This window comes from Cydia strobilella, chromosome 15 (assembly GCF_947568885.1).
Source record: "Cydia strobilella chromosome 15, ilCydStro3.1, whole genome shotgun sequence".
Taxonomy (NCBI): Eukaryota; Metazoa; Arthropoda; class Insecta; order Lepidoptera; family Tortricidae; genus Cydia; species Cydia strobilella.
In genome coordinates this window covers 14,747,648-14,763,386 of record NC_086055.1, presented here as the reverse complement: position 1 = coordinate 14,763,386, position 15,739 = coordinate 14,747,648, and the positions used below count along the sequence as shown (strand labels likewise).

The 15,739-nt window shown below is 37.4% G+C and overlaps 1 protein-coding gene across 1 annotated transcript in view; it reads right to left on the bottom strand.

Annotated features, from left to right (window-relative positions):
- Positions 1-436: 436 nt before the first annotated feature.
- LOC134747647 (breast cancer metastasis-suppressor 1-like protein) overlaps positions 437-15,739 on the bottom strand; it is a 164,925-nt gene continuing 149,622 nt past the window's right edge. Inside the window, exons 4-5 of the mRNA XM_063682254.1 lie at positions 4,456-4,590; positions 437-3,518 (exon numbers count right to left, since the gene is read on the bottom strand). Coding sequence (XP_063538324.1) covers positions 3,423-3,518; positions 4,456-4,590 — 231 coding nt within the window. The 3' untranslated portion in view covers positions 437-3,422. The remainder of the gene's footprint in view (positions 3,519-4,455; positions 4,591-15,739) is intronic.

Below are 15,739 nucleotides of genomic sequence, written 5' to 3'. Positions count from 1 at the left end.
TAGCCAGGATTATTCATCAGCAACTTGCTCTTCTATACGACCTTGTGGACCGCGAAGTGCCGTACTACAAGTACTCACCTGCGCCAGTTCTCGAAAATCGTCGTGCCTCGCTGTATTGGTATCGATCAATCATCACTGACATCATTGTTGCTAATATGCCTGACATTGTGATAATAGATCGATCGCAGCGCCGGGCCGTGCTCGTCGACATCACCATCCCCCATGATGAGAATCTCGTGACTTGGCTCATGAGATGCCATTGGGATGTTCATTCGACGATCATTGTCCCGATAGTCGTTTCAGCTAACGGTCTCATAGCGAAGAGCCTCGACCAACATCTTGAGAGACTCGCTAGGTGATCTAGGACACGGCGCGGATAGTCCGGCGGTTCCTCTCGCTTCAAATGAATCAAACAACAATTTAATTAAAATTGATTTATTCAGAATTAAATGCAACTCTTTCACATCTTAATTATAATTACTAATTTTACAAAACACAGTAGATTTCCTTCGAATTAAGGGTAACAATCATCATAGAAAACTTGATTTATTTAAAAAAGGATTGGCCTATGTAGGTACTAACACTTGTAACCTTGTAAAATCTATTTACTTAATAACTTTATCCAACTTTACGACACGATATCACAACAAAATCTGAGCTTAATTGCTTATAATACAACACTAAACTTTACCCAACTACCTACCGCAGATGACAAAGTAATGTTTTAGCATAGATGATTGTACAGACGTCAAAGATATGTTTACATATCTCGCCTTAAAAGTAAAATTCAAAAGTGTAAATATATCTTTTAACGTTGACTGTACCTGCCAGGGTCAATGATTTCGTCAGTGGGATGCCATGTCGCATTTTGACGGCTTATTATCTTATTGACATACTATTTATAAAAATAAGTTATCATTTGTGGTTTGTGGTATACCAAATTATTCTACAATCTACAAGGGCATATTGATGCATTTTGTCTAATCAGAATCACATAATGAAACAATATTACAACGATTTACGAATAATAAAATAATTGAGCATGTATCGGTGTATAATATGCAGGCATCGTAAACTGCGAGCGAAATCCATTAAAATGACGTAAGACAACCAGTTAGACGTATGAAAACCCTAGTACTTTAATGGATTTCGCTCGCAGTTTACGATGCCTGATAATATGTAATACAAAATTGACACAATAAACAGATTATAAAGCTGAAAATCTCTGAAATAATTACACATGGGATGTCAATAGATTCGTTTTTCCGACTCGGGTGGCATAGGCTGCTTGTTGAAACGATAAAAAAAATAGGTAGCAAAAATCCGGTGCGTTTTCAATTTAAAAAAAATCTTAAAATCTTGAACTTAAAATTCCAAACGGCTTATGACGACAAAACTGGTCTGAATTATGAGGATATACACGGTGAAATTTTAACTGTGTGTGTGAGTGACTTTATAGGTCATACTGAACAGTTTTTGTTATGGAACCAATGCCGAAATTGCGAAAAAAAAATTTGTCTGCCCCATAGAAATCAGTGGCATCACAGTCGGGATGTATGAAACAGCCAATTTTTTTGTGCGATTTCGGCATCGGTCCCATAATAAAAGTTGTTCAGTATGACCTAAAAAGTCACTACGCAAAGTATGGTCGGTGGTTAACATTAAAACCGGTATATTACATATGGTAGGAAGGCAGTAAAGTGAGAAATGTCTCAGATCAGTATCCCCTTTCATTGCCATTATTAGTGGCGTAGCTAGGCGTAGGCGAAGCGGGCCATCGCCCACGGACTCGCGCCCAAAAAGTGCCTTCGGGCACAGTGAAAGAAAGGGGTCTCACAGATGCGATTTCGCCCACGGCTAGATTAGTTCACGCTACGCCACTAGCCATTATATCTTGAACAATGATTTATAACTCAAGATATGTTAGGCGTTCCAAAATTGAAGCGCTTACCTTGTGACAAATTGTACAAGTTGTCTATAGTCGTACGTCGCACCTGGGCAAGCGAGAAATGTGCACGTGCTAACGAGCTCCCGCTCACCGAAAGAGAAAGAAACAAGACAAGCTCATGTTTAACAACGAGTATGGATGAATTAATAGAATGCGAAAATTATTCAAACATAACAGATTTCTTCGTTTTGATTTTTAACTGCTTTGCTCAGACTGCCTGTGCTAATCTACGCTAGCCCACCCCACCTCCCCAGCCTATTTTCATCCCCCTGATAAATAAAGTGAAAAATTAAGTGTGCATCTGATTGAGTAAGCCTTTGACAACAACAAAAAATCTGATTTACGCAATATCAATAAACACTCCTGAAATAAATACACATACAACAAAGTCCTTAATCATTCATTACTCATTTAAGAAAATAAGTACAGTCACTTGCATTAAAATCTAACACAACTAAGTCTCCAAAAATATATAAATAAATAAGATTATGTCAAATAAATTTGAGCTTCTCGTTGTGTTAGATATTATTGCATGTTACATTTAAAACTTTCGCGGTTTGAACACATATTAAATCACATTCATATTAAGTCAGTTAGCCGCGACCACGACCAGTGAAACCTGTATCGAAACGTCGGTAAATAAAGGTAACAAAATAAATTCGCGATAGACCCGTTTGTAAATGTGATTTAATATTATTGCATGTTCTTACCGAAAAATACCACATGAACGCGAGGTTCGTTTTTCGACGTTTCAACCATCGTTTTTCTTGACATCTGTAAACTTGACCGGAGATAAAACCATAATCCAAATTTATTATTAGTCCAATAGTGTAATCATAATCAAATAACGAAATAGAATTTAATCAAGGGACCATAAACCATTAACACGATAATCTAATCTGGAAATTTTATGTGTCCTTTTCTGCTTTCTAACAAAGACAATTGTATCTCTGTCAGTAGAAAACGGCGGAAAATGATGTTTCGTGTCCTTTTCTACTAAGGTAGAAAAGAGGTTTCTGCTAAAGTTGGCTTGCCAGAGTATATTTGACAATTCGAAGTAACGGAATGCTCCACGAATTATCGTCCAACAAGTACAATATTATGCTTGTTTTGCTAAAACTCAAAAAGTTACAAACTGGGAAAAGGAAGTTTTATGGATAACTTCAAACCTAACCTAACCTTACCTACCTTGACCTAACCTTATAGATAAGGTAAGCTTTCACAACATTACTTTCTATTTAGCGAGTGATCACGGTCGTGTTATTGCAAATTTTTTGATCTCCTACAACCATTTTGAAAGTTCAAATGTCGAAAAACGGCCCGCAGAAACATGTTGATTTTATGGTCTTCCAAGACGATTCTATGTATTATCCTATAGGGCTAGCACAACTAACCGCGATCACTTCCTTCTCAGCGCGCGAAGAGCGTGGCGCTGTCGCCCACGGGCACGGGCAGGTGTGCTAGCCGCGTCGTTCTACTCTCTCTCAAGGAGTTTTCTGATTTGTCGCCAGTCTTCCATGATATCGGCATCTGGGAGCATGTAGACTACGTATGGGGGTGACACGGCGACCTGCCGAGGGGAAGGTAAACTCTGGTTATCTGCTGTTTGATGGATAAAGGAAAGTACACTAAACTAAAAAGACGTACATCTATTTATTTTATTTTATTAATAATTTTAGTTACACAGCATTACCAAAGCACTGCGAAACAACAAAATAAATGAAAATACAAGCTACGAGTACGTTGCGTCGTCTGATCCGATAGACTTCGGTAGGGAGGATCTATATATCACTTCATGTAGGCGTTACTATGGCCTTTTTTCGGAATGTAGACACTCTTGGTGTAACATGTCAGATATGTACCTAGATAAAGACTATTTTTAACCCTCAGTGTACCGTTATTAGGTAAATAACAAGTTTTACTATAAGACCAACCCCGACATTGTAAAATAACAAAATATATTACGAGTATATTCTGCTGACAACACTTAGATCAGTACGGTTTCACTCACTATTATTTTTAGTCGCTCAACAGAACAAGAATCCGAAACATGTCGCCAAAAGAGACTATAAATAATAGTGAGTGAAACCGTAGGTATTGATCTAAATATTTTGAAATATGTCTCACGATAGTTTAATTTCGAGGACAACACTTATTTCGCCATTTTATTTCTTTATTTAAACTACTGCACAAACGAAGAAATGTGCAAATGGCGAACTTAATGCCTAAAGTCTACCAGACAATTATTGATTGGAACAGAGACATATGGAGTTGATCTCGTTAAGTATGGCTAAGGGATGATAAAACATATAGGTAGTGTTTGAACAATTCTCTCTCCTCCTAGCCGATTTCGGCCACAGCGACTGCGTTTTACCACTGAGAGCGTCGCTGGTGCGCTCTCAGGTGACTGACATAGCCAATTCTTGCAGCGAATGTGCGACCACACTCGCTGCAGGTCGCTAGGTGCAGGTTTGAACAATAATACAACAATAAATAGTATAAGTTACTTGACGCCGACGCCGCTTGCGACCCCACTCGGGCGCCGTGGACCAGAGGTCGACGGTGTGACGTTCTTCCTCTAGCCGACGAATTTTCTCGAGGATCTCCTCTTTCAGCGACTCGAAGCTCAGCCATTTTTCACTCTGTTGACAAGAGAAAAGTTTGGGTAAGTAAAAATGGTGATTATTACTCCACACCAGGCCGCAAAGGCTTTCTTTATTCTTCAAAAATTGACGAGAAAGTTGCATTTTCCACAAAAGTGGCAAAGTAATTTCATTGATTGATTGTTAATATATATATTTGTTCTTTTTTAATTAATATGAGCAGCTAGAATTTGTACATTTAACGAACAGTAACAACCACATATACAATGCTTTTCCTTTGGTTCCCTATTGTGTAGCAGAATGTTTTTCATTAGAATTTTGTATTGCATAATGTCACGGTAGAAATATCGTTTGGCAGAAATACTTTTGGCATACTGCTTTTGGCATAATATTACTTTGCAAAATTTCTTTTCGCATAATATTATTTAGCAGAAAACCCTAACCTAAAACCTACTTAGAAAATTCTGCCAAATGAATATTATGCGAAAAATCACTATTATGGCAAGTATATATATATATGCGAAAGTATCATTCGACGAAAAGTTTACTGCGATACGTGTTGTGCGAAATGTATTTCTGACAACTAATATTCTGCCAGATGAGGGTAACGCTTTTAATTTTTATAATGAACTTTCGTTAAATTTCTTCCGTTCGTTATGGCAGTTATTTAGCACAATCTTAGGCGGACACTGAAAACGTATGAAAACGGGTCACTATTAGGTATTGTTATTTAATTGCTCTGACTATGTATGATGGCGTTCCAATAATGACAATCACCATTAAATTCGCAAATTTCACGTACTGTAACTATAAACAAATTCAAACTCAAAATATATTTACATCAAGAAATTATCACTCCAAGAAAAGCAGTACAATGATCCCCACACTAGGCTCAGCCTGTAAGCCTGGGAAGCTTAGAGAAACAGGAAATTAATTTTCTGTATACGAAAATTGAACACAAAAGAGATATAAAGAGAATGAATTTGAATACTATGTACCTACTGCGCATTTAGGTCAGCTATCAACGAAGCGGCTAATTGAATTCTATACATAGTCCACAAAGTTAACTGACAATTTGTGATCCATACTGCATTGACATAAGATCCATCAGTGATCATAGGGTCTTGTTACGTATACGAATGCGATCGGAGGTGACAGGTCAACGCGTCTGATAATGACGTGCACAATACGGTTACGAAGGCGCTGTGCACTATTAAAATATTGATATTGCGAGAACTATGGTCACTCGTGGGTACAAGTAGTCAAAATATCTCGGCGTTCACAGTCTATAAAATACAGCTATTTAAACAAACGTACTGCCTCCCTCATGCGCCGAGTACGCGACAGTTCCAACAGTCTGCTTCAGCTCATCCCTGGAAATCCAGCTGGTACACTGGGGGAACTGGAATGACCTACATATGGGTTCTAGAGGCATAGTATATAATTTAATGTAAATAGGTAATTGTAATTTTAATTTTAAGTGTAATTGTAATTCTAACTTTAATTTTATTTGTAATTTTAATTTGATTTCTAATGTAATGACAATTTGTTTTATGTATTATTAAGTTTAATTTGTAATTTTTATCTATGGGTTTTTTGCCTGAAATAAAAATATTGATTGATTGATTGAAATGGATTAAGTAGGTATATCGCGTATTATGATTTTGAAATACACTCCCAAACTCCCAATAGACCCAAAATGCGGCAAATGAGAAATTATTTTTTTATCAAATACCCAATTGTAAACGATACACTACACATGCAAACTTCAATATAAAAATAGTGATTTGCTAGTCAAAAAGTTGTTATCACAGTTATAAAGTCTGTTATTCCAATGAAATTATAATATGTTGAATCTCGTAGAACACGTAGGTAAAAGTGGCCTCATCCGCAGAGCTCATAAATAAGTTTAATGAGGCTTTGATTGTGGGCCATAAAACGATCGACCGATCTCTTCAGTCTTAGATATTATGGGGGCCCCAATGCGGCTTAGGTTGTTATAACAATACACAAAAACATATCACCGTCAACTTCATCATTAATTGTGTCGATCATAAAGCGCTAGTTAATCCATTGCCGCCACTAACTGAATCCGACCACCGTTCACCGTGGCGACACGGATCAGACACGCCTACAATATTGCTTTCCGTGAAAAACACGCTCAAACGGCATTTCATCAACACACACGTCACTACACAGAAAGTCTTTACATCCAAAATACTAATAGACTTATACGGCGTTTTGCGTTTGAAATGAAACAGCACACGGTGCAATAAATAGGGTCTAACCGGTCGACATATTTACCTGAACGGGTGTTAATCTAAAATGTAACTGACGCAGTTGGATCAAGGTTTAAATTAGTTTGTGTGGAGTTGTGGTAATAAAATAAAGCCTTAACGCTGTCTGGTTTGAGCCTCCCGAATAATCTGCTTATGAGCTGAGCATGGCGTTAATACGAACTGAGGAATAACAAGGTAAATGGGATATGTGAGCGGTGTGTGTCTGGGATGCATGGGATAACAAAAATATTTGGGAGTCACGCGACCCTAGCCGCCGCCATCGAAGTTACGCTTTTATTTTTAAACGACATTAATAATTTACCAAAATGCTATTTATAAATATGTACCTATGTTATTAATAATTTTATATTTAGATACTGTGACCTTCATGTTTGGCAATCTGCTGTAAATGTAAGTTGGTTAAATAAACAAATACTTAAATAAAATATTAAATAAAACGACGTACGACGTTATACCGATAGCTATCAATATAACTGGATTTTTTTTACTTTAAACGAAATTGCGAGCTTAAATATTATGCGGATAATCCGCATGTGGCCTACATTTTTTATGGCATATCAGTTTATTCCATCTTTCTATGAAAATCAAAGAATTAGGTACACGGTTTTTTTTTAAACTGCGTTAACTTCGGGGTCTGGTAAGTACATTTAAGGAAACTGAATGGCATAGTTAATTTTCAATTTAAAAAATAATATTTTTCGTAAAAAGTAATTAATAGCGTTGTTATAACATGAACATTATATTTAAATCCACCATTCAAATTAATGACATTTCGATTATCGATCGTCCGAGATAGTACCCACTTGCGTTTAGTACCAAATGTATAAACTCATACTAAACACTGATCAATATGTAATCAGGCCCTAAGGCAAGTGTACATGCTCGTAGGGGCCTTATCAGATAAAAGTAATCTTTGATTATATTCAAAATGGATGTAATTAGAATACCGGTTTCTTTGAGAAAATGCACCCTTGAAATTGCTTGATGGCCGTATGCTTGATTGCCACCGACGTGGTATAAAAAAAATAAAAAAATAAGGGTATAGGACAAACTGCATCAAATCCGTAGAAAAATCATTAAAAATACAAGTAAATGACCGCGTCTCGTCGTCAGTTCCTACTCCTTTCTTGTTGGGGCTGGCGGGACTCTGCTCTCTGCTACTGCGCTGGTAAAGAGGTTGAACCCGTTGAGCATATTATACAGCGCTGCCTTTTGCACTCATTTCCAGGCGCCCCGGAAGATCTGTTTAAATTAACAGCTGACGTAATCTCGTGCCCGAGCCACGTATGTGGATTTATAATTATTTTATTTAGCTACGTACATATTGTTAGAGAGTGTTTATATGTATACCTACGCCATACGATTAAATAATTTGAATTCTTACACAAACTGCCAAACCCCTTTTCACCCCCTTAAGGATGATATCAGGGATAAAAAAAGAACTAAACTATGTCTTTTCCCAGGACTCAAACTATCTCTTTATCAAATTTCAACTAAATCGATTAAGAGGTAACATACACCCTTTCGCATTTTAATAATATATATACGCAATTTGCATGGATAGTATAATAGTAGGTAAACAGTACTCGTATATAATATAGATACAGACATCAAGTAAATATCTACATATTACAACCATGAAATAACATGCAAAGGCAAATGTAATTTTATTTATAAAAATAAAGGTTCGAAATACAGTCGGCCTGTGAGGGCCTACCACGAACCACGTTCGACGTGTTGCCTCGCCCTGTCACACTACGTACGAATTTACAAGTGCGACAGAGAGCCAACACGTCGAACGTGGTTCGTGGTAGGCCCTCTGAAAATAGAAATGGCTGTTGGAAAGGGACTCTTCCCTTTGACCAGGGATGACGCAGATAGAAAAGTTTGAATTTCAATACAACCGACAGTTTCCCATGCAGCCCTGTAGCTTAGTTTAAACATACTTTTGTTTTATCGGAAACCTGTTTTCATAATAGCATGAATTTTGTTGGTAGAATGCAATGTAATCTCGTTTACTTGTTTACTCATTACTGTTATGAAGTATGGTGGCAGCACTGTTGCGCTCTCTCTCTGTTGTGTGAATCTATGGTGGCGGATTAAGTTTCAATGTGAGCTTATAAAATATATTTCTATTAATGGGAAAAACCACTTGTTTTACTCAAATTCCAATAGGTTATGGGCCCAGGCACATAATCCTATAAGATAAAGTAAAACATTTGGGTCGGGCACTGTTTCGTCGAAGAAAATTACTGTCGGCACCGGCGCGGCACGTTGCGCGCATTTTGAGGTTAAGTCGGCGGGGAGGAAAAATACTTGCATCGCAAGGACGGGACGAGCAGGCAGCTAAGAAAACACCATGGAAGATACTAAATTGTCTGGAAATCACATCAAATTGGAAGGAGCATCTAATTGGAATGTGTGGAAATTCCAATCCATGATTTTGTTGCGGAGCCATGACCTTCTAGAAGTGGTAGAGGGGAAAAAGGTGAAGCCGGAAATTGCAACTGAAATACCAAAATGGGAAGAGCAAGACGCGAAGGCACAGACATGGCTTGTTACAAGAATGTCAGAAAATGCAATGATGCATATCATAACTTGTACTACGTCCGCGCAAATGTGGAAGAAATTAGCTAGCGTCTACGAACAAAAATCCGAAACAAGCATCCACATCGTGCAACAGCGATTTTTTCAATATAAGTACGAAGAGGGAACAGACATGTCTACATTTTTATCCAAAATTGAAGAAATGAAAAATCAACTAAAGCAGATGGGAGAAACTATTACTGAAAATTTCGTCATAACAAAAGTACTGATGTCACTTCCAGATTGCTATAAGCATTTTGTATCCGCGTGGGAGTCGGCGCCAGATGATAAACAAACCTATGATAATCTCGTCGCTAGATTGTTAATAGAAGAGGAGCGGATAAAAGATAAACAGAACGAGCCTTCTTCGTCATCGTCATCGGCTTTTGTTGCGAAGAAAATAGAAAGGAAAGACGCGAAGTGTCATAAATGTAACCTACGGGGACATTTTCAAAGTGAGTGTCGTAGTAAGCGGAACAATAATAATTCGGAAAGTGAAAATAAATACGGTAAAAAGTGCTATTACTGCAACAAGCAGGGACATTTAAAAAGTGAATGCTGGTTTAGAAAAAATAAAGACAAAGAAAGTAACGCGTTTGTGACTTTTGAGAGTACATCTGTACAGTTACAAAAAGCACAGTGGCTAGTGGACACTGGTTGTAGTGATCATATGTGCCCTGATCGGGATTTGTTTACAACATACACTCCAGCGTTATCGAACAAAACAATTACTGTCGGTAACGGTAATTTGTGCAGTGTGCATGGTTACGGACAGATGGCGGTGCAAGTCTATAACGGCGATGAGTGGATTGACACGACCATAGACAACGTGATGTTTGTGCCGGAATTAAAATCAAACTTACTATCTGTCAAATGTCTTACAGATCGAGGTTATGTTACGATCACCGACAAAAAGACTTGCAAAATTGTTAAAGAAAATAAATTACATAAAGTGTGTGCAGTAGCGTATCGTAATGGACCTATGTATTTATTGGAAGTGCATTACAAACACGGAGCAGCGAACGTGGCTCAGTCACAGTCAAGTTTAAAGGACTGGCATAATAAACTTGTTCACCAAAACATGCAACATGTCAAGACCGTGCTTAAAAACAATAATATCATAGTGAAAGACGATACGGACGTAAGGTGCGAAAGCTGTTTGGAGGGCAAAATACACCGTTTGCCTTTCAGTGCTAGTGAAACTAAGACGACAAGGACTTGCGAACTTATACATGCAGACACATGCGGGCCAATGGAGGTGCCGTCTGTGGGAGGATCCAGATACTTCGTTATCCTAAAAGATGACTACTCAAACTTCAGATCTGTATACTTTGTAAAAGGGAAGGATGAAGTGAAGAAATGCATTGAGAACTTCATAAACAGAGCTGAGAATACCACCAACAATAAAGTGCTTTACTTCAGATCGGACAACGGATTAGAATATGTGAATAAGGCTGTGCAAGACTTATTTTCTAACCGTGGCATAATACATCAAACAACAGTACCATACACAGCAGAACAAAATGGGAAAGCGGAACGCGAAATTAGAACTTTATCTGAAGCAGCCAGAACAATGTTGTGTGCGGAAGGTTTGCCAAAGAAGCTGTGGGCAGAAGCTGTTCAAACGGCAGCTTATGTGTTAAATAGGACCAGTAACAGCAATGAAGTTGGAAAAACCCCATATGAAACATGGACCAATAAACACTATGACATAAATAATTTAAAAGTGTTTGGTACTCCTGTCTATGTTCATATCCCAAAGGAAAAGAGAACAAAGTGGGATTCAAAAGGAGAAAAGGGAATCATGGTCGGCTATGGAGAAGATGTTAAGGGCTACAGGGTGTTCTTCGAAAAGTACAACAGTGTTGAAACCAAGAGAGATGTTGTGTTTCTAGAACAAGGTCAGGAAGAGGAGGAACAGATAGTTTACCTAGACTATGACACAGATCTACCTGCAAGTGCTAATGACGATCAGGCGAGACCTGTGGAGGGAGTGGTCCCACCAAGTGAGAATGTGGAGCGACTGGAGTCCGGAGAGGGTGAGCACCCATCCGGGCAGGTTGTGACTAGTCCAAATGAAACTGTAGAGACTTTGGAAAGCGATGGAAGTACATATGTACCATACACCAGCGATGAGGGATCCAGTGATGAAGGCGAAGATCACATATCACGACGCCAGAAAGCTACTCGTGTAAGAAAACAAACCTCATTCTATAATTGCTATCATGTCTCTTCAGAAGAAAGTGAACCAAAAACATACAAAGAAGCTATGCGCAGAAAGGACGCCAGTAAGTGGCAGGAGGCTATAGAAAAGGAAATGCAGACCCTGAAAGACAACAATACTTGGGAGTTTTGTGAAAAGCCCGTCACCGAAAAAACTGTAAGTAGCAAGTGGGTTTTTAAAATTAAAAATGGTGATCAATATAAAGCTAGGTTAGTAGCCAGGGGCTTTGAACAAAGTGATATGATTGACTTATGTGAAATATATGCACCAGTAGCTAACCTGTCTACCTTTAGGTTGTTTGTATCTGTAGCTACAAAATTAAACTTACCTATTTACCAGATGGATGTAACGGGGGCATTTTTATATGGGAACATTGAGGAAACTGTATATTTAGAATTACCAGAAGGTGCATATAGTGGTAATAAAAATGTTGTTAAATTAAAGAAATCCTTGTATGGTTTAAAGAAATCACCAAAGTATTGGAATGAGAAATTCAATTCCGTAATAGTGAAGCAAGGTTTTGCTAGGTCACAAAGTGACACTTGTTTATACACAAAATGTTGTGGTAATGCCAAAACTTATGTTTTATTATATGTAGATGACTTACTCATTTTCGGAAATGACAAAAATGAAATATGTGACCTTAAGTCACTCCTAAATAGGGAATTTAAGATGAAAGACCTAGGTTTGGTGTCTAAATTTTTAGGTATACAAGTAAAACAAGATCTGGAAAATGGTGTCACAGAATTAAACCAGAAAGAATATCTTGAAAATGTCTTGAAAAAATTTGAAATGCAAAATTGTAAAGAAATGTCAACTCCTATGGATCCAAATTTTAACGCCACAATTTTTGATGACAATGAGTCTGTGATTAATAAAGACATAGAAAATAAATGTAGAAAAATTATAGGCAGCTTGGCCTATGCAGCTAACGGTACTAGGCCAGATATTTGTATTGCAATTTCAATTTTAAGCAGATATCAGAATAATGCGAACAGTATGTTGCTAACGGCTCTAAAGAGAGTACTTAGGTATATAAAATACACACTAAACTATTGTTTGATATATAAATGTAACGATGATATGTTAATAGGATATTGTGACGCTAATTGGGGAGGTGATTTAAAAGATAGGAAGTCAACAACTGGTTATTGTTTTAAGTTTGCCAACTGTTTAATTAATTGGTGCTCAAAGAAACAGGCTAGTGTCAGTCTGTCTTCTACACAGTCAGAGTATGTAGCAATCAGTATGGCAGCAAGTGAAGCTTGCTGGCTTATAAATTTGTTAAGAGATTTTAATATTGAGAATGTGTGTCCCGTTGTAATGCTTAGCGATAGCCAAAGTGCTATAATGGCTGCAAATACTGACTGTGTTAAGCGGTTAAAACATATAGATATAAGGTTTCACTATATAAAAGAGTTAATTAAAAGGGATAAATTATTGTTAAAATACATAAAAACAGAAGATCAGACAGCTGATATGTTTACTAAGGCATTAAATAAAAACTTGTTATCAAAGTTCATAAAAAGCTGTGGTCTGTATGAACAATAAGTTAATATCCTTTTTTATGTCTTGTTAGAATATAGGTGATGTAGGGATTACATTGAGGGGGGGTGTTGGTAGAATGCAATGTAATCTCGTTTACTTGTTTACTCATTACTGTTATGAAGTATGGTGGCAGCACTGTTGCGCTCTCTCTCTGTTGTGTGAATCTATGGTGGCGGATTAAGTTTCAATGTGAGCTTATAAAATATATTTCTATTAATGGGAAAAACCACTTGTTTTACTCAAATTCCAATAAATTTAATTCCAGCAAACTAAAATAGCAGTAGTAATAAAACACTTTATTGTACAAAAAGATTTTTTTTTTTTTATGTGATATTCAGCAAACGAGCAGACGAGCCGCCTGATGGGAAGCAGTCATCGTCGCCCATGGACGTAAGCAACATCACAGGAGCCACTTAAGCATTGCCGACCCTTGAGAACCCTAAATACCCGCTTCTTGAAGAATCCCATGTCGTAGCACAAAGGAAATACCTCAGGAGGCAACTCATTCCACATTCTGCACGTTCTGGGAAGAAATAATAGATAATATAAAACAGGAAAAAACACATAATTTGTACAAAGGCAAACTTATCCCTTTCAGGGATCTCTTCCAGTAACATTGAATTCAAACTAAGATAAAGATTCATTAAAATGACATAAGGGTCCTCTGTAAGCTCGGTTCTTCATACAAACGTAGTTCCGCTCTCATTTTAAAACGACTAGCTAGATTGCTCTGAAACTTTGTATGTACTTACAATAGGATAAGGTATATCTATGTCTGTAATTAGTGTATGTCTGTATTAGCTTTAGATACTGTAGTTAAAAAATACAGCGAATTTAAGTGTTTCATACAAAACTTGATTTTGCTGGTGGTTTTGAAGATGCAATTCGGCCGAGCTTGCCCGGGACTCTTAATATAAGTAAGTTACGTTTGTAAGCAGGCAAAAGTTACAACCGCCTTAAAAAGGTGACGGAAATAAAAGATCTTGGCGTAAATATTGACCATGAGTTGCGGCTGACCGTCCATGTTGATAAAATTGTTCGGAAGGCCTACAGTATGCTCGGGTTTATGTTTAGGCAGAGTAAAGATTTTAAAGATCCTAAGACAATTATTCTTTTATATAATGCTTACGTAAGATCTCACCTAGAGTATGCCTCCACAGTATGGAGTCCTCATTTCTCTATCCATATAAATGCAATAGAAGGAATTAAAAAAAAATGATCAAGCGGATGAAGTATAAATTCAAAGAATTGGATTCAAATAATATTATACCCCTTCAAATCAGACGCGAAATTAGGGATCAAACCTTACTATATAAAATCCTAAATGGGCTGGTCGACTCCCCCGCGCTACTCGCCAGCGCCTCTCTGCGCTGCGCGGACCCCCGCACGCGCTCCTCTAAATTATACGCTGTCCCTTTCCATCGAACCACTTACGCAAAGAACAGATTTATCGTAAGAGCGTGTAAAAATTACAATGACAAATATTCTCATGTTGACTTGTTTTTCATTCCGTCAGTACAAACATTTGTTTCTGCAATTAAGAGCAAATGAACAAATAATATAATATAACTCTGCTACTATTAGGGCAAATAATATAATTGATTTTGATAGTTTACTATTGTAAAATTAAGTTAAATTAATGCATGTAACGTTTGTGGTTTCAAATTCGCATTGTTTAGTTCTTTAGCACTAGATCTAGAGATAGTTTAATTGAATTGTACAAACAAGTCTTGTCTGAGCAACCAATTTCAGTAGTGGAAACTGTGTTGGCTTATGTATGTATTTAAGTGTAATTATCTATATGTGTCATCTTTCGCTGTTTGTTTCCCATTATCAAAAAAAAAAGACATCTGACAGCTCTGCTGACGCAACCGCTGTTTTTTTCTATAGAATTTCTTAACCACGATATATTTTGAATGAGTTTTTGCCTCGTTTGTGTTTGCAATCTAAAGTTCATATTCATATGCGCAGTTAATACAAAAAAAATCCCATATGGGCCTACTACTACCTTCCTTCAGACCTTCCACCCCCTTTTTATAGCGTTTTTTTTCTGCGCGTATACGGTCGTTTCGGCATTTCCCGCTTACACGCTCGCTACATTTTGCTTGTACGAAAAAATGAGCTTATACGCGCGTATAAAACGTAGCATGAAACCGCCCTAAGGCGGCTTTAACTCTTAGTTTATAATTTATATCAAGATCACACGTTTCCGTACGAAATAATTCGGGATTGCTGCTTAAAAAAATATTTTCGAAAGAGCGTTTGGTCTGCGAAAATGATATTGAAAACGTATAGGCTGCATGTGTTATTTTTACACCCGCCGGAACGGCGACGGTATATTATCTTTTAGGGTGGGAGATTGTCCGTTTGTATGTTTGTTTGTCCACACGAATTAATCTAACTATTATGTCTAAAATGTATCGGCAGATGTAAATTCCTGTAAAGAATCTATACAGCGGCGATGGTTCAGCAGGGTGGTGCTGTTTTAGTTTAGTCGTAGGTTTCTTATTTAACCTTTTGGATGCCAATG